The following is a 25,748-nucleotide window of genomic DNA, read 5'->3' on the forward strand; positions in this document are numbered from 1 at the left end:
TTTATTATCTTTTCATGTGACAACACTGAAGAAATGACACTTTGCTACAATGTAAAGTATTGAGTGTACAGCCTGTAAAACAGTGTAAATTTGCTGTCCCCTCAAAATAACTCAACACACAGCCATTAATATCTAAACCGTTGGCAACAAAAGTGAGTACACCCCTAAGTGGAAATGTCCAAATTGGGCCCAATTAGCCATTTTCCCTCCCCGGTGTCATGTGACTCGTTAGGGTTACAAGGTCTCAGGTGCGAATGATGAGCAGGTGTGTTAAAGTCAGTGTTATCACTCTCACACACTCTCATACTGGTCACTGGAAGTTCAACATGGCACCTCATGGCAAAGAACTTTCTGAGGATCTGAAAAAAAGAATTGTAGCTCTACATAAAGATGGCCTAGGCTATAAGAAGATTTCCAAGACCCTGAAACTGAGCTGTAGCACGGTGGGCAAGACCATACAGCGGTTTCACAAGACAGGTTCCACTCAGAACAGGCTTCGCCATGGTCGACCAAAGAAGTTGAGTGCACGTGCTCATCGTCTTATCCAGAGGTTGTCTTTGGGATATAGATGTATAAGTGCTGCCAGCATTGCTGCAGAGGTTGAAGGGGTGGGGGGTTAGCCTGTCAGTGCTCAGACCAGTGCAAATTGGTCTGCATGGCTGTCGTCCCAGAAGGAAGCCTCTTCTAAAGATGATGCACAAGAAAGCCCGCAAACAGTTTGCTGAAGACAAGCAGAATAAGGACATGGATTACTGGAACCATGTCCTGTGGTCTGATGAGACCAAGATAAACTTATTTGGTTCAGATGGTGTCAAGCGTGTGTGGCGGCAACCAGGTGTGTCTTGCCTACAGTAAAGCATGGTGGTAGGAGTGTCATGGTCTGGGCCTGCATGAGTGCTGCCGGCACTGGGCAGCTACAGTTCATTGAGAGAACCATGAATGCCAACATGTACTGTGACATACTGAAGCAAAGCATGATCCCCTCCCTTCAGAGACTGTACTGCAGGGCAGTATTCCAACATAACAACCCCCAAAACACCTCCAAGATGACCACTGCCTTGCTAAAGAAGCTGAGGGCAAAGGTGATGGACTGGCCAAGCATGTCTCCAGACCTTAACCCTATTGAGCATCTGTGCGGCATCCTCAAACGGAAGGTGGGGGAGCGCAAGGTCTCTAACATCCACCAGCTCTGTGATGTTGTCATGGAGGAGTGGAAGAGGACTCCAGTGGCAACCTGTGAAGCTCTGGTGAACTCCATCTCCAAGAGGGTTAAGGCAGTGCTGGAAAATAATGGTGGCCACACAAAATATTGACAATTTGGGCCCAATTTGGACATTTCCCAGGGTGTACTCACTTTTGTTGCCAACGGTTTAGACATTAATGGCTGTGTGTTGAGTTATTTTGAGGGGAAAGCAAATTTACACTGTTATACAGGCTGTACACTCACTATTTTACATTGTAGCAAAGTGTCATTTCTTCAGTGTTGTCACATGAAACGATATAATAAAATATTTACAAAAATGTGAGGGGTGTACTGAGTTTTGTGAGATACTGTATATGCAGTGTGTTATGTGTTCACTGACTGTCATATAGGATACATTTTTTTGCAACTTTGACTCCTTGTGTCCTAATGGTAACATCTTTATTATAACACTTTCTTCTGCTGGGAGATAGTTGTGGTCTGATTTTGTGAATGCACCCTGATTTTGTTATAAATCATGACAGGCGAAATGCAAAGATCTCTGTATCCACTACTTGTAACCTCTGTAAGGTATATGTCTTTAAAAACCTTTAGAGCACTGGGATAAATGTGTATAAGTGTATAAAATGCTGTAAAATCAGTTTGGAAGCTCATTCCTTGGACATATGCAAACATGTTGGAATCCTGCAAGTTACACCCAGAATAAGATTCTCTATTTCAGGCCTAATAAAACTTCAATTCTCATAGCAAACTAGTTATGATTAGTCTTACCTCCTGGGCACGCTTAGTATTGATACCATGATAGTATTCATTGACTCAGCTGTCTCCCACATGTTCCTGCATGTGCTGTCAGAGTTCAGTTTTAGTGCACGCTGAAGAGCTGCTCTAGACGCTAACATTCCAGTTCACCAAGACTGGGGACATTGTACTGTTAGAATAATGACGGCAATAAACCACTTTGTAGTGTCCAAAGGAGTTCCCCTAAATTAGGGCTGCCAATGAGTGAGCTTTTTAGTTGTTACATATTTATACATTATGTCATTTTGCAGTCAGTGTTACAAATATAGACTGGCTGTTACCAGTCTATCTTTCAAAAGTGTAGTATCCTGGAAAACTGGAATGTAAAGCTTTTTTTTTATAGACATATATTGTTTAATTGATCTCTTCTATTTTGCTTTAATGCTGCAATGCTAAACTATATACACGCTATGGCCAAAAGTATGTGGACACCCCTACTAATGATAGATTTCAGGTGTTTCAACCACATGCATTGCTAACAGCTGCATAAAATCTAGCATAAGCATATAGCCATTATGTCTCCATAGACAAGTATTGGCAGTACAATTTGTCGTACTGAAGAGCTCAGTGAATTTAAAGTGGCACTGTCATAGGCCACTCCTTTGCCACAAGTCGGTTTGTGAAATGTCTGCCCTTCTAGTGTCTGTGGCTGCGCTATTTTTGCTCATAAAGTGGTAGACCATTGCAAGTGTGGCTGGAGTAGTGTAAAGCATTCCGAGAATGTACTCTGGTGCAGTGGAAAAGTATTCTCTGGAGTGAAGAATCGCACTTATCTGGCAGTCTGATGAAAAAATCTGGGTGTGGTGCCAGGAGAACACTACCTAACGGAATCCATAGTGGCTAATTTAAAGTTTGGTGGATGAGGTATAATGGTTTGGGGCTATTTTTCAGGGTTTGTGCTAGGTCCCTTGGTTCCTGTGAAGGGTCATCTTAATGCTACAGGATGCAAAGACATTATAGACAATTAGGTGCTTTTTAACGTTGTGGCAACACTTTGTGAAAGCCCTTTCCTGCTCCAGCATGACAAGGTCTATGAAGACATGGTTGGATGAGTTTGTGTGGAGGATTTCTAGTATCCTGCACAGAGCCCTAACCTTAACCCTATTAAACACCATGGGGATGAACTAGAATGCCTTCTCGTCCAACTTCAGTGCCTGACCTCATAATAGCCGTTAGCTGAATGGGCACAAATTCCCCGCACGTGTGTGTCCATTAGTGAAAGCCAGCTAATTACTTTTGCAGTCTTTGTTTATATTTGTGCTTATTCCATAGTGAATTTTACACCCAGATTGCTCTGGGGTAAGATGCCTGTGTCATGGATGTGCTATTCAGGCATGTAAGGTGCATACAGTTTATTCTCATAAAGATGTGCAGGCTGCAGTAGCAGTTGAATACCAGGATACATCACTTCCTTGTACAAATTAAACCAAATGGATGATTCTTAGTGAGTGTATGGGACAACCGTGGGCATATACAATGTAAATTCTAGATTGTGCATTATGCGGTGTGGAAAAGAGTGTTAGGGAGAAGTACACAAGTTGCAACCTGTAAATCTTAATGATCTACACCTTTAATGTGAGCAAAAACAATAGTCCATAGATCCAAAGCAAATTTGTCAAATTCTGGGATCTGTAGAACTAAATACATTATACAAACGCTGGATGTATTTTCTGTATTAGAGCTTTTTATTGTTGCACTGTTGCTTACATATAACTTTGTGTCAGCTCTAGAGCAGCAGCACACTACTAGAAACTAACTAAACACTTCTGGTGAGCAAATGACAAGAGGCATATGAATGTAACCACCAATCACCAGCTAGTTCCAGATGTGTATTGCTGCTGCTGAGTACAAATGTTTTTCAACAAATGATACCAAGAGAACAGAAGTAGATAGAAAAGTCTCTTCAAATTATTTGCTCTATCCGAACCACAAAAGTTTTTTTTTTTTTTTCTCTCACTTTGATGTACTTTTAGGGGTCGATTTATTAAGCTGTAGTAAACAGGGGCACATATACGTGCCCTTGTCCGCCGCAGCTTGCTTTTGGTGGGCTGAATTCCCCTGGCAAATTCAGCATTGCACACAAGCGATATTTTGCACTTGCGTGCAATCTCGCGCACGCCAATCACGCGTGGGCAGGAGCTGTCAATCTCCAAGGTCGGACGAGACCGGGGAGATTGAAATTCACCACCTTAGAGGTGGCAAAAGGTTAGGAAAGCAATGGTCTGATGACCGCTGCTTGTTAAATACGGCGTGCAGGTTCTCTTGTGAGAGCCTGCAGTCGTAGAGATCAAAAGGCTTGCGAAGCCTTTGATAAATCGACCCCTTAATATTGTGTCTCTTGCTTAAAAAAGGAAAACATTTCAGATTATGGTAATCTTTCTCCGTCTTCCTTTATATCACAGTGTTTCTGGTTCTTTTGACTGTGGCAAGTTTAGGTAAAGTGCACTTGACCTGGTACTTTTCTTTGGGCTGTTTTTTGTTTGTTTTGTTTTGTTTCTATCAGATAAGCTGGATGCTATCATGAAAAGCTGAGGGGTGAACTTTTGTTTGCTAACTATATTAACGCTACCACAGCAATACGTGTTTCATTTCATCAATCGTACAGAATTCACTGATAATACAAGATACGTTTTCTTCTTTTATCAGGTACTTCCTTCAGCCCAGAGATAACGGCAAGTCTGTAAAACCAGATGACCTCGGCTCTCTCAGGTTGAATGTTGTTTACACAGAGGATCATGTATTCGCCAGCGACCTGTACAACCCTCTCAGATCGCTCTTGCTAAAATCTGCAGATGTTGAGGTAAACTATTAGTAATTCTTACCACTGTGCTTGATCTTTATGAATATGCGTCGTCGTTTCCCACAGGTGCACAGACTGACCTTGTGAGGTTTATGAAGTGTGATACTTGACTAACCACATAAAGATATTATCTGCACTTGTTCTGCTAAATGTACAAACACACCCAAGCTTTTCCTTTGCAAGTGTGGTAAAAGGAGGAAAACCAAATGGTTGTAAACAATGGGTGTAGCTAATAATTTTGTTTTCTGTTTTCTATTGAAAATATATGATCTAAATTCTGTGCTCAAATAGGTTGATTTTGCTTAAAAGCTGATACTGCTACATTAATTGTAACACAGTGCTTACCAGAGTTAATTGCATTTTGAAGATCATCACATTAATATTTATGGTAAACTAAATGCAAATGCAATGCTAATGAACTATTGTAATAACTATCCCTATTCCCTACACACTATTATATTTGTAAATAAGCCAGAATTAAATGTGTTGTTTTCCACTGCAAACATTCTTATTAATAGTTCTTTTTTGCTCTTAGTAATTTAAAGGGACATATATCTTTAGATAAATGATAGGTATACTGATGTATTCAAAGTAAAGATTAGCTTGAGAACAGGGCGGCACGATTAATCGCATATGTGATTTAAAATCGCGATTAATCGAGAGAGTACGCAATTTATAACCCCGCCCACTATGATGTCACCTATGACGTACAGGAGGGCTCCACGGCTGCCACATGCGAGTATGGGGGTGGCAGTGACTTACCAGTGCTGTACTAGCCCGCACCTTCGGTATCAAATAGTGCTGATGAGTAGTGGTTCCTTCAAGCGGCAGCAGCTTCTGAGTGTAGAGCTTGTGGAACACAGTCACCTGTAACACTGCTCAGATAGGTTCGTTGCTTACCCAGCTGACATGTTATGTGCGGGCACATGATCTCCTAACAAACCCATCTTGCAACTAGAGCTTGTGCCATAAGTTTGAGTAACTTACAGTGACCTCGGGACTAAAACAATTGTAAGGTTAGCGCATTAGTAATTGTATGGGCTTCTGGCATACTAAACAACTACAAGGTGCACAATTCTCTTTACTGTAGCGGTCACAAAGTTACTCAAACCTATGGCATAAGACAGACAGCTGTAGCTGCAAGATGGGTCTGCAAGCTGTACATACAGTAACTATTTTTAAATGTTTTTGTGGAAAAAAAGTTTTACAAAATAAACAAGTATACTAATATATATGTGTGTGTAACTGTGTATGCGATTGTGTGTATATATATATATATATATATATATATATATATATATATATATATATATATATATGTATATATATATATATATATGTGTGTGTGTGTGTGTGCATATGTGTATAAATATATATAATATATATATATATATATATATATATATATATATATATATATATATATATATATATATATATATATATATATATATATATATATATATATATATAATTGTGTGTGTATATATACAGGGAGTGCAGAATTATTAGGCAAGTTGTATTTTTGAGGATTAATTTTATTATTGAACAACAACCATGTTCTCAATGAACCCAAAAAACTCATTAATATCAAAGCTGAATAGTTTTGGAAGTAGTTTTTAGTTTGTTTTTAGTTATAGCTATTTTAGGGGGATATCTGTGTGTGCAGGTGACTATTACTGTGCATAATTATTAGGCAACTTAACAAAAAAACAAATATATACCCATTTCAATTATTTATTTTTACCAGTGAAACCAATATAACATCTCAACATTCACAAATATACATTTCTGACATTCAAAAACAAAACAAAAACAAATCAGTGACCAATATAGCCACCTTTCTTTGCAAGGACACTCAAAAGCCTGCCATCCATGGATTCTGTCAGTGTTTTGATCTGTTCACCATCAACATTGCGTGCAGCAGCAACCACAGCCTCCCAGACACTGTTCAGAGAGGTGTACTGTTTTCCCTCCTTGTAAATCTCACATTTGATGATGGACCACAGGTTCTCAATGGGGTTCAGATCAGGTGAACAAGGAGGCCATGTCATTAGATTTTCTTCTTTTATACCCTTTCTTGCCAGCCACGCTGTGGAGTACTTGGACGCGTGTGATGGAGCATTGTCCTGCATGAAAATCATGTTTTTCTTGAAGGATGCAGACTTCTTCCTGTACCACTGCTTGAAGAAGGTGTCTTCCAGAAACTGGCAGTAGGACTGGGAGTTGAGCTTGACTCCATCCTCAACCCGAAAAGGCCCCACAAGCTCATCTTTGATGATACCAGCCCAAACCAGTACTCCACCTCCACCTTGCTGGCGTCTGAGTCGGACTGGAGCTCTCTGCCCTTTACCAATCCAGCCATGGGCCCATCCATCTGGCCCATCAAGACTCACTCTCATTTCATCAGTCCATAAAACCTTAGAAAAATCAGTCTTGAGATATTTCTTGGCCCAGTCTTGACGTTTCAACTTGTGTGTCTTGTTCAGTGGTGGTCGTCTTTCAGCCTTTCTTACCTTGGCCATGTCTCTGAGTATTGCACACCTTGTGCTTTTGGGCACTCCAGTGATGTTGCAGCTCTGAAATATGGCCAAACTGGTGGCAAGTGGCATCTTGGCAGCTGCACGCTTGACTTTTCTCAGTTCATGGGCAGTTATTTTGCGCCTTGGTTTTTCCACATGCTTCTTGCGACCCTGTTGACTATTTTGAATGAAACGCTTGATTGTTCGATGATCACGCTTCAGAAGCTTTGCAATTTTAAGAGTGCTGCATCCCTCTGCAAGATATCTCACTATTTTTGACTTTTCTGAGCCTGTCCTTCTTTTGACCCATTTTGCCAAAGGAAAGGAAGTTGCCTAATAATTATGCACACCTGATATAGGGTGTTGATGTCATTAGACCACACCCCTTCTCATTACAGAGATGCACATCACCTAATATGCTTAATTGGTAGTAGGCTTTCGAGCCTATACAGCTTGGAGTAAGACAACATGCATAAAGAGGATGATGTGGTCAAAATACTCATTTGCCTAATAATTCTGCACTCCCTGTATATATATATATATATATATATATATATATATATATATATATATATATATATATATATATATATATATATATATATATATATATACACACACACACACACACATATGTGGTTTGTATTTCTCTTGTAAGGTGTATCCAGTCCACGGATCATCCATTACTTGTGGGATATTCTCCATCCCAACAGGAAGTTGCAAGAGGACACCCACAGCAGAGCTGTTATATAGCTCCTCCCCTAACTGCCATATCCAGTCATTCTCTTGCAACTCTCAACAAGCATGGAGGTAGTAAGAGAGAGTGGTGAAAAAAGGTTTTACAGGCAGTGGTACCTTCCGTTTAAGTACCTGCCTTGTATTCCCTTCATCCGTGTACTTTAGCTTTGGTATTGGTATCCCACAAGTAATGGATGATCCGTGGACTGGATACAATTTACAAGAGAAAACACAATTTATGCTTACCTGATAAATGTCTTTCTCTTGTGGTGTATCCAGTCCACGGCCCGCCCTGTCATTTTAAGGCAGGTAATTTTTAAATTTAAACAACAGTCACCACTGCACCCTATGGTTTCTCCTTTCTCGGCTTGTTTTCGGTCGAATGACTGGATATGGCAGTTAGGGGAGGAGCTATATAACAGCTCTGCTGTGGGTGTCCTCTTGCAACTTCCTGTTGGGAAGGAGAATATCCCACAAGTAATGGATGATCCGTGGACTGGATACACCACAAGAGAAATAAATTTATCAGGTAAGCATAAATTGTGTTTTTTATTCTCCCAGAGTGCATTGGACATTGAGAAACATGTACATTAAGATTCTGTAGTCTTAAATATTTTTTTTATTGAAAAATTAAGGTGTTATAGTCATTTATAAGAAAATCGCGATTTTTTTTTGCCCATATCGCCCAGCTCTATTTGAGAAGTAAATGTAGATGGACTTTTTACAATTATAGTAGTTATTTAATCGGTTTGATGCGGCTTAGGAATGCACGTTATGCAGGGAGATTACAGATCACAAGTTGTTTTCGACATTCCCCTGCTCTACACATCGGAAATTGTTGGTAGCCTAGTGTTTGCGGCACTCCCAAGCCATCAATAGGAGTGCCAGTGACGTTGCCATAAACATGTGGTGATGTCACAAAGGGGCCGAGCCACTATAGCTGGTAAGTGAGCTGGAGGGGGGGGAGGTAATTCAGATCCCTTGATCACAGCTCTTTTAAAAGCTACATATGATCAAGACCCCTCATAAGTACCAAGTCCCCCTTAAATAAATTTAATAAAAAAATAGAAAGTTTATACACAAAAAAATTCTACCGTTAGGCTATATAATAAAGAATAAAAAATGTATTTGGAGCCACAATAAAGTTTGTTTTATAGTAGACAAGTCCTATATAAAAAAATAATGTTAATTTTGTCTGTATAGCAAGGTGATCACTGTGGTTACAGCGATCACCTGGTGTTCACTTAAAAATGTATGTGTTAAATGTGCAGTATTGATTGACTTAAACATAAGAGAGTCATACACACATTTTTTGTAGAAGGCAGGAAAGTGTTTTTTGTGTATAAATAAATGTAATTAATCTATAATATTAGGTGCCCGGCTCTGTTATTTCAGTCTTTATGTTCAGTGTATTTGTTTTTGTTAAAGGAAATCCCTCTCTGTTGTAAGTTTTATCCTCAGTGTATTTTAAGAATCTGTATTCTGGTGATTTTTATTTGTTCTTCTCTCCTCATTCCAGCCTGTTTCAGCATCTGCAGCACATGTGTTGGGAGAAATTTGCAGAGAAAAACAGGAAGCGGCTATACCTCTGGTACGGCTTTTTTTACATTATGGCAAGATCGTGCCTTTCATCAGTGCAATAGCAAATGCTGAAGTCAACAGGACACAGTGAGTACTTGTTCAGGATTGGTAGCAAAATGTGTCTTCATTTGGAGAGGGAATGCTGTTAAAGGGACATAATTACAAGACTGCAATAAATTAACTCCTCAGCAGAGTTGGATAGCGTTCTTAATACATTAACACATTGTTTGTGTGTTTCTTAGAATTGGGAAACATACAATTTTAAGATCAAAATTACAGGAATATGAGGAAAAAAATAAAAATGAAAGTACATTGCAGTGTTTCTCAATGCCAGTCTTCAATTATCCCTAACTGGCGGTATTTTTAATATGTTCCTTCTTGGCCTATTAAGGTTATGAGTGGAGCGTAAATTAACGCTCCTGCTTGAGCGTTAATTGCACTAGAAGTAAGATTCTAAAGATTCTAAAAAGTTAGAATATTGTGTTCGCTTTCATGTATTCCCCTATAGACGTCAATGGAGGGAAAAAAACTTAACACCCCACTCTTGCGCAAACCCGATCTAATATTCTCATTTGCGCTAACCCAACCTGAAAATAGGAATTTCTTTCATGCAAGTGGCAAGAGTCCATGAGCTAGTGACGTATGGGATATACATTCCAACCTGGAGGGGGCAAAGTTTCCTAAACCTCAAAATGCCTATAACCTCACTCATACTTCAGTTTTACAATCTTTGCCTTTGTTGGAGGATGGTGAAGCAGGTTGTGCTTGATTTCTTCTGTGAAAGGCGCTTCTAAGCATTTTGAAGCCCAGTTCCTCTCAAAGTACAGTGTTTGTCTGAGGGATGTGAGAGAGTATTTGCCTAATGATGCCATGTTTTCACCTATGGGAAATCTATTCTAAGGCTCTCTGTAAATTCGGTTGTGGGGATTCATCTGCCACCTCCCTTTACAGATCGACATTATACTCCTCTACCATTACCTCTGCTGATATGTTTCAGTACTGGTTTGGCTGTCTGCTATATGTAGGCTGAGCATACGTCCCGTTTTGAATGGGACGATACCGTTATTTTATGTTTCTTCCCCCGTTCCGTCGTTTCTTTAATAATATTTATTTTGTCCCGTTTTGAGGGTTATCAGACCGTGCGGCCAGCGCAAGTGTCATTTTTTAGCACACACATCACTTACTAAAAACTTTTAAACTCCCCAGGGCGGGGAGAGCAGGTTTTTTTAACTGCAGGGTTGGGTGGCCATGTCCACATGATCCACAGCAACGCGTCTATGCCGCCCGCACTCAAAATTAGGGCGTGATCATTGAAAGCAAGGTCAGTACTCAGTCGTTAGCTGTCAGACTGAGCTGAGGAGAGAGACTGGTCACGAGAGGGAAGTTAAAACTACTAGCTGGTGCCTAGTAAGGACAGGAGTCGGACTAGATTTGTCATCATCTGATGTGGTGATCATCTGCCTCTGCCATCATCCGAATTAGCGGCTGACCATTACCAGAGAGATAATTCTTTCCATCTTCTTGTGTCACAGTGTGAACATACAAACATAGTGATCAAGTAGATGAACTGTCTAAGTTCTGAAAGAAATGTGCACGTCCAAGGTAAGACCAGTGTCTGTGCCTGTCAATCAATTTAATTGTCATTAATTATGATTATTATGCTGCTGCAGTGCTGGTTGTACAGACGTTATAAATAATGGTTATCATTATCAAGTAACTATTTCCACATTTTTCTCAGATCTTCCACCATATAACAACGATTTTGGGCAACTGAGCTAAAAAAAATCTACAACTACTAATCCAGATCTTCAAACCAAACGCCTGTTCAGAGGCTACACTTTTACCCTTTAAAATCAGTTAATATGTGGGATTTGCCTTGACAACATAAAGGATAATTTCAATTTTGGAAACATTCAGTTAAGGGCATGTGATTAAAAAATATTCACATGTCACATTCCCAATTTAGATCATGAGAACATTGTTAAAACACTGTGGATTGGTACTTAGATGTTTTAGCTCTACGTCTACCTAACACTTTTTGTATGAGTTCTTCTGTCACTGAAGGATAATTATTGGCTCAATAGTTTATATTCAAGTCATAAAAGTTAACTTTTGTTAACATCTTTCTTTTTTTCCTATGAATAAAGAATATTAACCCCGTCCCGTTTTTGACATCTCAATGTCCCGTTTTTGTCTCAAGGAAATATGGTCAGCCTAGCTATATGTGGATGGGTGTCTTCAGGTAAGTATATATCTCTTTTTAAGACACTCTCAGCTATGTTTGACACTTTATATTTTTAAAGTTTTAAATATATATTGCATATATTTGCCATGAGAAAATTATGTTTGGGAGAAATTTAGTAAAATTTTTCTTACCTGAGGTTCCAGCTAATTGTAACTTCGGTCTTGTTTTTTCAAATTTTTGCCGGCAAATTAGGCTCGCGATGGCGCAAAATGCTTCTATTTATTGCATCATTCTTGGCGCAATTTTTTTTGGCGCGAAGGTTGCGTTTGTTATGATGCGAATCGTGTCATTTCCTGTTAACCTTGGCGCCAAAAGTTTTTTCTCAGCATTTGTGTCATCTTTGTTGGCGCCAAAAATTTTGTTATATTAAGTCTCTCCCTCTTTTGCTCTCTGCTTTCATTTGTTACAGAGGGCTATGATATTTGCTTTTGTTTTTCATATAAGCATTTTTCCCATTCCTGAAACTGCTATTTTGTGGAAATTGGATATTTTGTTTAAATGTTATTTTTTCTTTTTTGTTACATTTTTCAAGATGTCTCAAACTGATCCTGCATCTGATGTTACTGTATGTATGTATAGGGTACTTGTAAAGCATGGCTAATCATTTTATCGACCTCGGAAGGATGAAAGGCTGAGTAGTGGACCTCGCCGGGGATTAAACCTGCAACCCTTGGGTTGCTACAGAGCTCAGCCACAGTGCCTTAGCATGCTGAGCTGTCTATCAGGCATACTATGCTGCTTGTACACAATTTCTACCAAAGCTAGTATGTATATTGTTTGATTAGTTGATTTTTTTTTTTCTTAAGCTCAAATATGTGGCACTTGTTATGTTTTATTATTCATACTGGTAATGTTTCTATAGTACATATACATCTACTGTTTTACCTTCACAGTCTAATGTACATGATATTACTGTCGATATAAAGGATTATACTGCAAAATACATAGAGAAGGCTATGACTGCTATTCCACCTTCAAATTAACGTAAACGATCTCTCTTAACTTTTCATAAACCTATGAAGTTTGTATTGATCGACAGCATACTGTAGTATTTCTGCTGATATGGTTTTCTCTGACTCAGAGGATCCTATTTTAGAGACTGATTTTGATAAATTATACTTTCAATTCAATGTAATCATTCTTTATTAAGGAAGTATTGTTTACTTTGAATATTGAGCAATCTTGATAACAAGAATAGCAAATGTTTGAATTCTGTTTTTTTAAGCTTCTGAGGTAACTCTTGAAGTTGTTCTTATTCCAGATGCTATTTATCATATGTTTAGTAAGGAATTTAAACTTAGTGCTTCTTTTTACCTTTCTTTTAGGTTTTAAAAGCTATATTCCTATGGCTAATTTAGTGTTTTTAGGTAAAAGTCCCTAAAGGTGGGGCTATTTCTTCTCTTGCCGAACGTGCTTCTATCCTATGGAAGATATTTATTTTCCTATGGAAGATATTTCTTCTTTTAAGGATCTTTTAGATAGGAAGTTTGTTTCCTATCTTAAGAGAAGCATATTTACATATTGGCCATGTTTTTAACCTGCCATTTGTATGGCTAATGTTGCTGCTGTTTCAACTTTATTGGTTGGACAGTTTAGATCTTGATTTGTCTAAGCATTGTTCTTTTACTTCAACATGCTAATCATTTCATTTATGATGCTATATTTTATGTCATTTTAACTGATATTAAATCTTTGTTTTTAGCCATTTTTACTAGAAAAGTTTTATGGCCTAAATCTCTGATATGGTGTTTAAATTTAGATTACTATCTTATTATTTTAGGATAGTAATTTTTAAAAAAAATTTAAGATTTTCTATTGAATTTTATTATCTCCTCTCTTACTGGGAGAAAGGAAGTTTTTTCTGCCCCAAGTTAAGAAATCTAAGGGTAATTTTTAAGCTCCCAATTGTTTTTTCATTCCCTTAAGTCCTCTGGCTCTGATTTTAGATTTTTTTCTGAATTTGAATTATTCCAAGCCTTATAATTTAAACTAATTTCAGCCTCTAAGACTACATGAAGGTGCGGCCTTTTAACCAGTTGTACTGGTGGGGGGCAGATTACATTTATTTCAACACATTTGGACAGTTTCTGTTCAAATCAGTGGATTTAGAATATTGTTTTTTCAGTAGTATCGAATAGGTTTCAGAATAAAAACCTCCCATGGGAAGATTCTTTTCCATGTTTTAACAAACCCTGTGAAAGCTCAGGTTTTTCTGAATTGTGTTTTAAGATGTAGAGTTTTCAGGGGTGATGGTTCCACTTCCTCTGTAGGAACAGAGTTTGGGTTTCTATTCAAATCTATCCTCTGATGAAGAAGGTTTATATTGCCTTTGAAACGCGTAAGGATTTCTTTGGAGATAACGCCACTGTTATTGTCCTTATGTTGCATTCAGCTTGAGAGAAGCTTTATATTTTGTGGAAGTGCATTGTGATTACCTCATACTTATTGAGGTTTCTAAATGTGAGGTTTGTCTTTTGAATAAACAATACTGTGTTGCACTATCCTTCTCTCAATTTATATTACATGTTATCTGTGATTGCATCTCTGGACAACGTTGGATACTACCACTATACAACGTGGAGACAAGTTTTCCCTGGTGTCTATGACAAGACCCTCCCTACACTGTGTGGCCCTTACCTCATATAGATTGAGGTAGAAGAGTGTAAGTAGATGCCCGAAAGGGACTAGGATCATGATCTCCTAAATTTTGACTCTATGAACTTCTGGCACATAATAACCCTTTGATTGCTGTATTCATCACCTAGGAGTTACTGTTTTTTCTTCTACTGTGACATTTTATTTATATATGATTTTTATACCAGGACTTTTTAATGTCTATTGGACCTAAATTGTGTCTTATTTATTATAACCTTTAACAGTACATAACTTTTCAAATTCCAACATTAACTGTATAACACCATTTGTAATTACTGTGCCTGTGGATATCAATTTAATTTATTTTATATTATATCATATACTTTTAAATTATCAACTTTTTGCGCCAATTCACAACCCCCCTTTTTCTTCTTACAAATCTTTTATGTTGTGTTTCTGGATTTGAGGGAATACGGATAACACAATAGGTGAATTTTGGCAGATATAGATTTCTTATAATACATTTTTTTCTCAGAAATCACAGCACCCATACCACATCTCTTTTTTTCACACACGCGCACACACACATATATATATATATATATATATATATATATATATATATATATATATATATATATATATATATATATATATATATATATATATATATATATATATAGTGAAACAAATAGCGTCAGCACTTATTGATAAAAGATATCCATTCTTTATTGAGGTAACAAACAAAGTTAAAAACAGCCAGCGACGTTTCGAGTCAACACAGACCCTTAGTCATGCTATGGATTATGGGAAATCACCTTCTTATATAGCACCTGTGTATTGATTAGCTTGATTTGTCTGAACACACCTCACAACAGCTAACAAAGGGTCATACCCCTGTCTTAACTGTGCACAGTGTAACTCCATGATCAAGGGAAAATACATAGCACAGATAAATGATAACAAAAAACGTGAAATTAAAGGCCTATACACATGTAACATAGACTATGTGGTATATATCCTTAAATGTCCATGTGGGCGGGGCTATGTGGGAGAGACCATTAACCCCATCAAGGACAGGATTAGTGCCCACAAGTCCTCTATCAGATGTAAAGATATGACACTCCCTGTATCATCTCATTTCTCCAACATAGGTGTGTCCGGTCCACAGCGTCATCCTTACTTGTGGGATATTCTCTTCCCCAACAGGAAATGGCAAAGAGCCCAGCAAAGCTGGTCACATGATCCCTCCTAGGCTCCGCCTACCCCAGTCATTCTCTTTGCCGTTGTACAGGCAACATCTCCACGGAGATGGCTTAGAGTTTTTTAGTGTTTAACTGTAGTTTTTATTATTCAATCAAGAGTTTGTTATTTTAAAATAGTGCTGGTATGTACTATTTACTCTGAAACAGAAAAGAGATGAAGATTTCTGTTTGTATGAGGAAAATGATTTTAGCAACCGTTACTAAAATCCATGGCTGTTCCACACAGGACTGTTGAGAGGAATTAACTTCAGTTGGGGGAACAGTGAGCAGTCTTTTGCTGCTTGAGGTATGACACATTCTAACAAGACGATGTAATGCTGGAAGCTGTCATTTTCCCTATGGGATCCGGTAAGCCATTTTTATTCAGACAGTAAATAAGGGCTTCACAAGGGCTTATTAAGACTGTAGACATTTTCTGGGCTAAATCGATCATATTTACACATATTTAGCCTTGAGGAATCATTTAATCTGGGTATTTTTTGTATAATAATATCGGCAGGCACTGTTTTAGACACCTTATTCTATAGGGGCTTTCCCTAATCATAGTCAGAGCCTCATTTTCGCGCCGGTATGGCGCACTTGTTTTTGAGAACAGCATGACATGCAGCTGCATGTGTGTGGAGCTCTGATACATAGAAAAGTCTTTCTGAAGGCATCATTTGGTATCGTATTCCCCTTTGGGCTCGGTTGGGTCTCAGCAAAGCAGATTCCAGGGACTGTAAAGGGGTTAAATATAAAAACGGCTCCGGTTCCGTTATTTTAAGGGTTAAAGCTTCCAAATTTGGTGTGCAATACTTTTAAGGCTTTAAGACACTGTGGTGAAATTTTGGTGAATTTTGAACAATTCCTTCATACTTTTTCGCAATTGCAGTAATAAAGTGTGTTCAGTTTAAAATTTAAAGTGACAGTAACGGTTTTATTTTAAAACGTTTTTTGTGCTTTGTTATCAAGTTTATGCCTGTTTAACATGTCTGAACTACCAGATAGATTGTGTTCTGACTGTGGGGAAGCCAAGGTTCCTTCTCATTTAAATAGATGTGATTTATGTCATAAAAAATTTAGTAAAAATGATGCCCAAGATGATTCCTCAAGTGAGGGGAGTAAGCATGGTACTGCATCATCCCCTCCTTCGTCTACACTAGTCTTGCCCATACAGGAGGCCCCTAGTACATCTAGCGCGCCAATACTCCTTACTATGCAACAATTAACGGCTGTAATGGATAATTCTATCAAAAACATTTTAGCCAATATGCCCACTTATCAGCGAAAGCGCGACTGCTCTGTTTTAGAAAATACTGAAGAGCATGAGGACGCTGATGATATTGTTTCTGAAGGGCCCCTACACCAGTCTGAGGGGGCCAGGGAGGTTTTGTCTGAGGGAGAAATTTCAGATTCAGGAAAAATTTCTCAACAAGCTGAACCTGATGTGATTACTTTTAAATTTAAGTTGGAACATCTCCGCGCTCTGCTTAAGGAGGTGTTATCCAATTTGGATGATTGTGATTATCTGGTCATTCCAGAAACACTATGTAAAATGGACAAGTTCCTAGAGGCCCCGGGGCCCCCCGAAGCTTTTCCTATACCCAAGCGGGTGGCGTACATTGTTAATAAAGAATGGGACAGGCCCGGTATACCTTTCGTACCTCCCCCCATATTTAAAAAATTGTTTCCTATAGTCGACCCCAGAAAGGACTTATGGCAGACAGTCCCCAAGGTCGAGGGGGCGGTTTCTACTCTAAACAAGCGCACCACTATACCCATAGAAGATAGTTGTGCTTTCCAAGATCCTATGGATAAAAAATTAGAAGGTTTGCTAAAAAACATGTTTGTTCAGCAAGGTTACCTTCTACAACCAATTGCATGCATTGTCCCTGTCACTACAGCCGCGTGTTTCTGGTTCAATGAGCTAGAAAAGGCGATTATTAGTAATTCTTCTTCTTATGAGGAGATTATGGACAGAATTTGTGCTCTTAAATTGGCTAATTCTTTCACCCTAGACGCCACCTTGCAATTGGCTAGGTTAGCGGCGAAAAATTCTGGGTTTGCTATTGTGGCGCGCAGAGCGCTTTGGTTAAAATCTTGGTCAGCGGATGCGTCTTCCAAGAACAAATTGTTTGACATTCCTTTCAAGGGGAAAACACTGTTTGGCCCTGACTTGAAAGAGATTATCTCTGATTTCACTGGGGGCAAGGGCCACGCCCTTCCTCAGGATAGGTCTTTCAAGGCCAAAAATAAACCTAATTTTCGTCCCTTTCGCAGAAACGGACCAGCCCCAAGTGCTACGTCCTCTAAGCAGGAGGGTAATACTTCTCAAGCCAATCCAGCCTGGAGACCAATGCAAGGCTGGAACAAAGGAAAGCAGGCCAAGAAACCTGCCACTGCTCCCAAGACAGCATGAGATGCGGGCCCCCGATCCGGGACCGGATTTGGTGGGGGGCAGACTCTCTCTCTTCACTCAGGCTTGGGCAAGAGATGTTCTGGATCCTTGGGCGCTAGAAATAGTCTCCCAAGGTTATCTTCTGGAAGTGATTCATCCTGTTCCATTAAAAGAACGAGGGATGGGGTTCTACTCCAATCTGTTCGTAGTTCCCAAAAAAGAGGGAACGTTCAGACCAATCTTAGATCTCAAGATCCTAAACAAGTTTCTCAAGGTTCCATCGTCCAAAATGGAAACCATTCGAACAATCCTTCCATCCAGGAAGGTCAATTCTTGACCACGGTGGATTTAAAGGATGCGTATCTACATATTCCTGTCCACAAGGAACATCATCGGTTCCTAAGGTTCGCATTCCTGGACAAGCATTACCAGTTCGTGGCGCTTCCTTTCGGATTAGCCACTGCTCCAAGGATTTTCACAAAGGTTCTAGGGTCCCTTCTGGCGGTGCTAAGACCAAGGGGCATTGCTGTAGTACCTTACTTGGACGACATTCTGATTCAAGCGTCGTCCCTTCCTCAAGTAAAGGCTCACACGGACATAGTCCTGGCCTTTCTCAGATCTCACGGATGGAAAGTGAACGTGGAAAAGAGTTCTCTATCTCCGTCGACAAGAGTTTCCTTCTTGGGAACAATAATAGACTCCTTAGAAATGAGGATTTTTCTGACAGAGACCAGAAAAACAAAACTTCTAAACTCTTGTCGGATACTTCATTCCGTTCCTCTTCCTTCCATAGCGCAGTGCATGGAAGTGATAGGTTGGATGGTAGCGGCAATGGACATAGTTCCTTTTGCGCGCATTCATCTAAGACCATTACAACTGTGTATGCTCAGTCAGTGGAATGGGGACTATACAGACTTGTCTCCGAAGATACAAGTAAATCAGAGGACCAGAGACTCACTCCGTTGGTGGCTGTCCCTGGACAACCTGTCACAAGGGGTGACCTCCCGCAGACCAGAGTGGGTCATTGTCACGACCGACGCCAGTCTGATGGGCTGGGGCGCGGTCTGGGGATCCCTGAAAGCTCAGGGTCTTTGGTCTCGGGAAGAATCTCTTCTACCGATAAATATTCTGGAACTGAGAGCGATATTCAATGCACTCAAGGCTTGGCCTCAGCTAGCGAGGGCCAAGTTCATACGGTTTCAATCAGACAACATGACGACTGTTGCGTACATCAACCATCAGGGGGGAACAAGGAGTTCCCTGGCGATGGAAGAAGTGACCAAAATCATTCAATGGGCGGAGACTCGCTCCTGCCACCTGTCTGCAATCCACATCCCAGGAGTGGAAAATTGGGAAGCGGATTTTCTGAGTCGTCAGACGTTGCATCCGGGGGAGTGGGAACTCCATCCGGAAATCTTTGCCCAGATCACTCAACTGTGGGGCATTCCAGACATGGATCTGATGGCCTCTCGTCAGAACTTCAAGGTTCCTTGCTACGGGTCCAGATCCAGGAATCCCAAGGCGACTCTAGTAGATGCACTAGTAGCACCTTGGACCTTCAAACTAGCTTATGTATTCCCGCCGTTTCCTCTCATCCCCAGGCTGGTAGCCAGGATCAATCAGGAGAGGGCGTCGGTGATCTTGATAGCTCCTGCGTGGCCACGCAGGACTTGGTATGCAGATCTGGTGAATATGTCATCGGCTCCACCATGGAAGCTACCTTTGAGACGAGACCTTCTTGTTCAAGGTCCGTTCGAACATCCGAATCTGGTCCCACTCCAGCTGACTGCTTGGAGATTGAACGCTTGATCTTATCAAAGCGAGGGTTCTCAGATTCTGTTATTGATACTCTTGTTCAGGCCAGAAAGCCTGTAACTAGAAAAATTTACCACAAAATATGGAAAAAATATATCTGTTGGTGTGAATCTGAAGGATTCCCTTGGGACAAGGTAAAGATTCCTAGGATTCTATCCTTTCTTCAAGAAGGATTGGAGAAAGGATTATCTGCAAGTTCCTTGAAGGGACAGATTTCTGCCTTGTCTGTGTTACTTCACAAAAAGCTGGCAGCTGTGCCAGATGTTCAAGCCTTTGTTCAGGCTCTGGTTAGAATCAAGCCTGTTTACAAACCTTTGACTCCTCCTTGGAGTCTCAACTTAGTTCTTTCAGTTCTTCAGGGGGTTCCGTTTGAACCCTTACATTCCGTTGATACAATTTCTTCTGCTAGAAGAGTTTCAGAATTATCTGCTCTGCAGTGTTCTCCTCCTTATCTGGTGTTCCATGCAGATAAGGTGGTTTTACGTACTAAACCTGGTTTTCTTCCAAAAGTTGTTTTTAACAAAAACATTAACCAGGAGATAGTCGTGCCTTCTTTGTGTCCGAAACCAGTTTCGAAGAAGGAACGTTTGTTGCACAATTTGGATGTTGTTCGCGCTCTAAAATTCTATTTAGATGCTACAAAGGATTTTAGACAAACATCTTCCTTGTTTGTTGTTTATTCTGGTAAAAGGAGAGGTCAAAAAGCAACTTCTACCTCTCTCTCTTTTTGGATTAAAAGCATCATCAGATTGGCTTACGGGACTGCCGGACGGCAGCCTCCTGAAAGAATCACAGCTCATTCCACTAGGGCTGTGGCTTCCACATGGGCCTTCAAGAACGAGGCTTCTGTTGATCAGATATGTAGGGCAGCGACTTGGTCTTCACTGCACACTTTTACCAAATTTTACAAGTTTGATACTTTTGCTTCTTCTGAGGCTATTTTTTGGGAGAAAGGTTTGCAAGCCGTGGTGCCTTCCATTTAGGTGACCTGATTTGCTCCCTCCCTTCATCCGTGTCCTAAAGCTTTGGTATTGGTTCCCACAAGTAAGGATGACGCCGTGGACCGGACACACCTATGTTGGAGAAAACAGAATTTATGTTTACCTGATAAATTACTTTCTCCAACGGTGTGTCCGGTCCACGGCCCGCCCTGGTTTTTTAATCAGGTCTGATAATTTATTTTCTTTAACTACAGTCACCACGGTATCATATGGTTTCTCCTATGCAAATATTCCTCCTTAACGTCGGTCGAATGACTGGGGTAGGCGGAGCCTAGGAGGGATCATGTGACCAGCTTTGCTGGGCTCTTTGCCATTTCCTGTTGGGGAAGAGAATATCCCACAAGTAAGGATGACGCCGTGGACCGGACACACCGTTGGAGAAAGTAATTTATCAGGTAAACATAAATTCTGTTTTTATAAATGCTGGACACACAGTTAGCCAGTTAAGATTCCAAATAATTGACCACATACCAAAACAAAGAAGAGGGGGTAACAGAGAGTTACTGTTGAAAAAAAGGGAGGTATGGTGGATACAGCATCTAAAAACACTTAGTCTGAATGGTCTAAACAAAGACTATGATCTTCATTTGTTTTTATAATATCTTTGTAATTTTGTATGAAATGTTTTTAATAATATTTGTTGAAATATAGTCTTGGGTAAAATCACTAGATAGAAATATTGATTATATATAAAAAAGCTGTGATTTAAGTACAAAGATTACTGCTGAACATTCTGACCCGTTAGGGGTCAAAAATCCAAAATGGAAACTATAATGTGTTCAGACAAATCAAGCTAATCAATACACAGGTGCTATATAAGAAAGTGATTTCCCATAATCCATAGCATGACTAAGGGTCTGTGTTGACTCGAAACGTCGCTGGCTGTTTTTAACTTTGTTTGTTACCTCAATAAAGAATGGATATCTTTTATCAAAAAGTGCTGACGCTATTTGTTTCACTATATTTATATATGTGGGCTGGCAGACCCCACTTAGCGTACGTGCACTACTCTAATAATGACAAGTATGCTGAAATATGCTGAAAAAATGCTGGAATAATAGCATAAAGAAAGGTGCTGGACTTACCTGTTGAAGTTGTGTATATATATATATATATATATATATATATATATATATATATATATATATATATATATATATACAGTATATGTCTGTGTACAGATGTATTTATGCGTTTATATGTGTATATATGTCTAAATATATATATATATATATATATAAATAAATACATATATATATATATATATATATATAAATACACACACATACATACATACATATCCATCTTTAAATATGTATATGTATGTATTCTATGTTTAAGCCCTTTGGCTGCCTTTTTTTCCTAACACCTGAGACCTCAAATGTTTGAGCCTTTATAACGTTTGTTTGCAATATTTTTTGGAATAATTTTTATTAGTGTTATTATGAGTGTAGCTATACTTTGTTTTTGATGTGTCTTGTGCAACTTGTTTGTTAAGCAAAACAGTTAACCAGAGCTCTGAAGTCTCTGTAATCATTCTAGCGTAAATTGCGATTGCGCTCAAGCTATCACGTTTTTGTTTTTTTCAACTCTTAATACAAGCGGTAAGCCCGAAGAGTGCAAATCCTCGCGATATGGGCTTTATCGCTCAGGTACAAAAGTTTGCTGCTAACTAGAGGAGAGCTGAGGTGGACAGGGCCGAATATGTATGCCCCTGTGCGTCTTTAAATGATAAATAGAGCCCATGGTAACTAATGAGACTTTTTTCCAAAATGGATGTTATTGATTTTTCCTCATAACATATTTTTTTTAAAGGATAAAGCAGTTGTCAGAACCCTCCCTTTATTTCAGTCATGTGATTCTTCTCAGTCCTAATTCGGAGATAGTAGTTTCTTCAACCTTTCCAAAGCCTCGGAATGAGCAAGACTTTTTTACACAGAGTTGAAAATAAAAGAGCTTTCAAATATTGGGGTTGATTACAATGCTGTAGAAAAACTTTGAAAATATTTATCTACAAAAATCCTCATATACTTTAATAGGGCTTTCCCTGTAAATTAGATACCTTTTTCTAATGGATTGCAATCAACACCATTATTTAAAAGCTAACAAGGAAGTCAGGAAATCACATTTTTCTTTTTTGTTTTCTATTCCAGTAACAGAGATTACAATTTTTCTTCAGGCAGCTATGTATGTTATAGAGAGCTTCAGTCAGACCTTGCCTTAGGTTTTCTTCCCACCCTTGTCTTCTGATTGATGGTCCAGTTTTGATACTGACCAAGTAATACTGATATGGTACTAAAAGTAGTGCACAAAAGCCAGATTGTTAGCTATATGTGATCTCAAGCAGGATTTATGGAAATACGTGTTGTGAGGAACCATTCCCTACTTGCTCCAATAATCAGAGGTCATATATCAGCTGCACTACTATGGCTACTTTAAGGGGAAAGATATTGATTCTTTAATAGCTTATTGGTGGTCTTGGTGTGACACAGAATATATTAGTACATGTTTTATTGTTCCACTCATTAATTGCAAGATCATGTAACAACAAATGTAACATGATTGCTGACCAGACTTGTCATGATTGGTTTTCAAAATGATCTGTTTTCTAGCAGCTGTCTGATTGCTGAATAAAAGGATAAGTTAAATAACTCTGTGTGTATTATTTGTAGCTCTGTTTTGCAGATAAGCTATCTTGGTATAGAGATTTAATAGCTGTGCTCACTACATCCGTTTTGCTTGTTCACTATATCAAGATATCAATAGATTTGTGCTAACCCCACCCAATACTTTTTGTGCATTTGCTTCATTTCCTGGCATGCTATCTAAGGTAGCATGAAAACTACTGGGAATGACTGGCATGTGAAGACACTTTTTTTTTTTTATCTCTGAAGGGTTTGTAGGGTCAGCACAGAATGTGTTTTTAGTGCAATGGGTTTAGCAGTGTTCTATCAATAATAATAAAATGCTCACTTGTGGCATAGTCTACAGAGCACAGCCCAGTGCTAACAACTGTAAAAATGGTTTTATTTTACCAGAGATACTCATTTCATTAAGTTGTATCTTTTTTTGTAGCTCTCTTTAATATAACAAATTAAATTATACAAAATTACTTCTATTTTCAGAGATCCAAACACCATTTTCAGAGGGAACTCCTTAACGTCAAAATGCATCGATGAGACAATGAAGCTGGCAGGGATGCATTATCTTCAAGTTACACTAAAGCCAATTATAGACGAGGTAAATGCAGTCATAGGGTTTGTAAGTCTGTATGAGGTCATTCCAAGTTACCAGGTTTATCTATCTGCTCCTAAGCATTTGTTTGAATTGTAACTATTTATATCAGTGGAATGCTACTGGAATGAGCATACAACTTTGTTGTGTTCAAACTCTTGCCATTTTATTTCTTGTAAAGAAAAAAACCAGCAGATTATAGTTGTATATTAAAAAACTGAGCATTTAATTCTAACTTATCTCACATGTTTGTGTTCAAATTGTGTGCCGAAGCTTATACGCTCAGATGAATCCCCAGCAAACAGATTTAAGAAAAGATAACTATCGGCTAGATTACGAGTTTTGCGTTATGAGCGGCTCGGTGCTAACTTGCAAGTTATTGTCACCGCTCACCTCCCTATAGAGCTGCTATTACAGGTTTGCAAAAACCCGGCGCTAGCAGGCAATATGTCAGCATTGAGCAAAATTGAGCTCCATACCGCACTCCAATACCAGCGCTGCTTTGAGCTGGTTTTACGTGCTCGTGCAACGCAGCCCCATTGATTCCTATGGGGAAAGAAAATTTATGTTTACACCTAACACCCTAACATAAACCCAGAGTCTAAACACCCCTAATCTGCCGTCCCCGACATTGCCGACACCTACATTATACTTATTAACCCTTAATCTGCCGCCCCCGACATCACCGCCACCTACCTCCACTTATTAACCCCTAATCTGCTGCCCCCAATGTCGTTGCTACCTACCTCTACTTATTAACCCCTAATCTGCTGCCCCCAATGTCGTTGCTACCTACCTCCACTTATTAACCCCTAATCTGCTGCCCCCAATGTCGCCTCCACCTACATTATACTTATTAACCCCTAATCTGCCACTCCCAATGTCGCCGCCACCTACCTACACTTATTAACCCCTAATTTGCCGCCCCCAACTTTGCCACCACTATACTGAAGTTATTAACCCCTAACCCTAAGTCTAACCCAACACCCACTAACTTCATAATTAAAATAAATCTAAATAAAAATTACTATTAATAGCTAAATAATTCATATTTAAAACTAAATACTTATCTGTAAAATAAACCCTAAGCTAGCTGCAATATAACTAATAGTTACATTGTAGCTATCTTAGGTTTTATTTTTATTTCACAGCTAAGTTTGTATTTATTTTAACTAGATAGACTAGTTAGTAAATAGTTATTAACTATTTACTAACTACCCAGTTAAAATAAATACAAATTTACCTGTAAAATAAAACCTAACCTGTCTTACACTAACACCTAACCTTACACTACAATTAAATAAATTACATTAATTAAATACAATTAACTAAATTACAAAAAAAATCTTGCACCTGGGCCCTATGGTTTATAGTTACGCCTCTGGTCGTTGTCATGCTGCATAATACCTTTGGGGCCAATCAGATGCCTCCCAGATTGTATTACACAATATATAAGTATCTGCCTGTACTTCTCAGCATTGAGGAGACCATTAATTCTGACTTAATCATCAACTCCATTTGCAAAAATGCACCACTAAACTTGCAAAAAACCTCCATTGTGGTCATTGTTGCCTGC

At 39.1% G+C, this 25,748-nt stretch overlaps 1 protein-coding gene across 3 annotated transcripts in view; it reads left to right on the forward strand.

Moving 5' to 3' along the window:
• RASA3 (RAS p21 protein activator 3) overlaps positions 1-25,748 on the forward strand; it is a 580,390-nt gene that overhangs the window by 436,421 nt on the left and 118,221 nt on the right. For all 3 annotated transcript variants that reach the window (XM_053707675.1, XM_053707676.1, XM_053707677.1), the window contains 3 exons: positions 4,646-4,799; positions 9,579-9,727; positions 24,064-24,178. In XM_053707675.1, coding sequence (XP_053563650.1) covers positions 4,646-4,799; positions 9,579-9,727; positions 24,064-24,178 — 418 coding nt within the window. The remainder of the gene's footprint in view (positions 1-4,645; positions 4,800-9,578; positions 9,728-24,063; positions 24,179-25,748) is intronic.

This window comes from Bombina bombina, chromosome 3 (assembly GCF_027579735.1).
Source record: "Bombina bombina isolate aBomBom1 chromosome 3, aBomBom1.pri, whole genome shotgun sequence".
Taxonomy (NCBI): domain Eukaryota; kingdom Metazoa; phylum Chordata; class Amphibia; order Anura; family Bombinatoridae; genus Bombina; species Bombina bombina.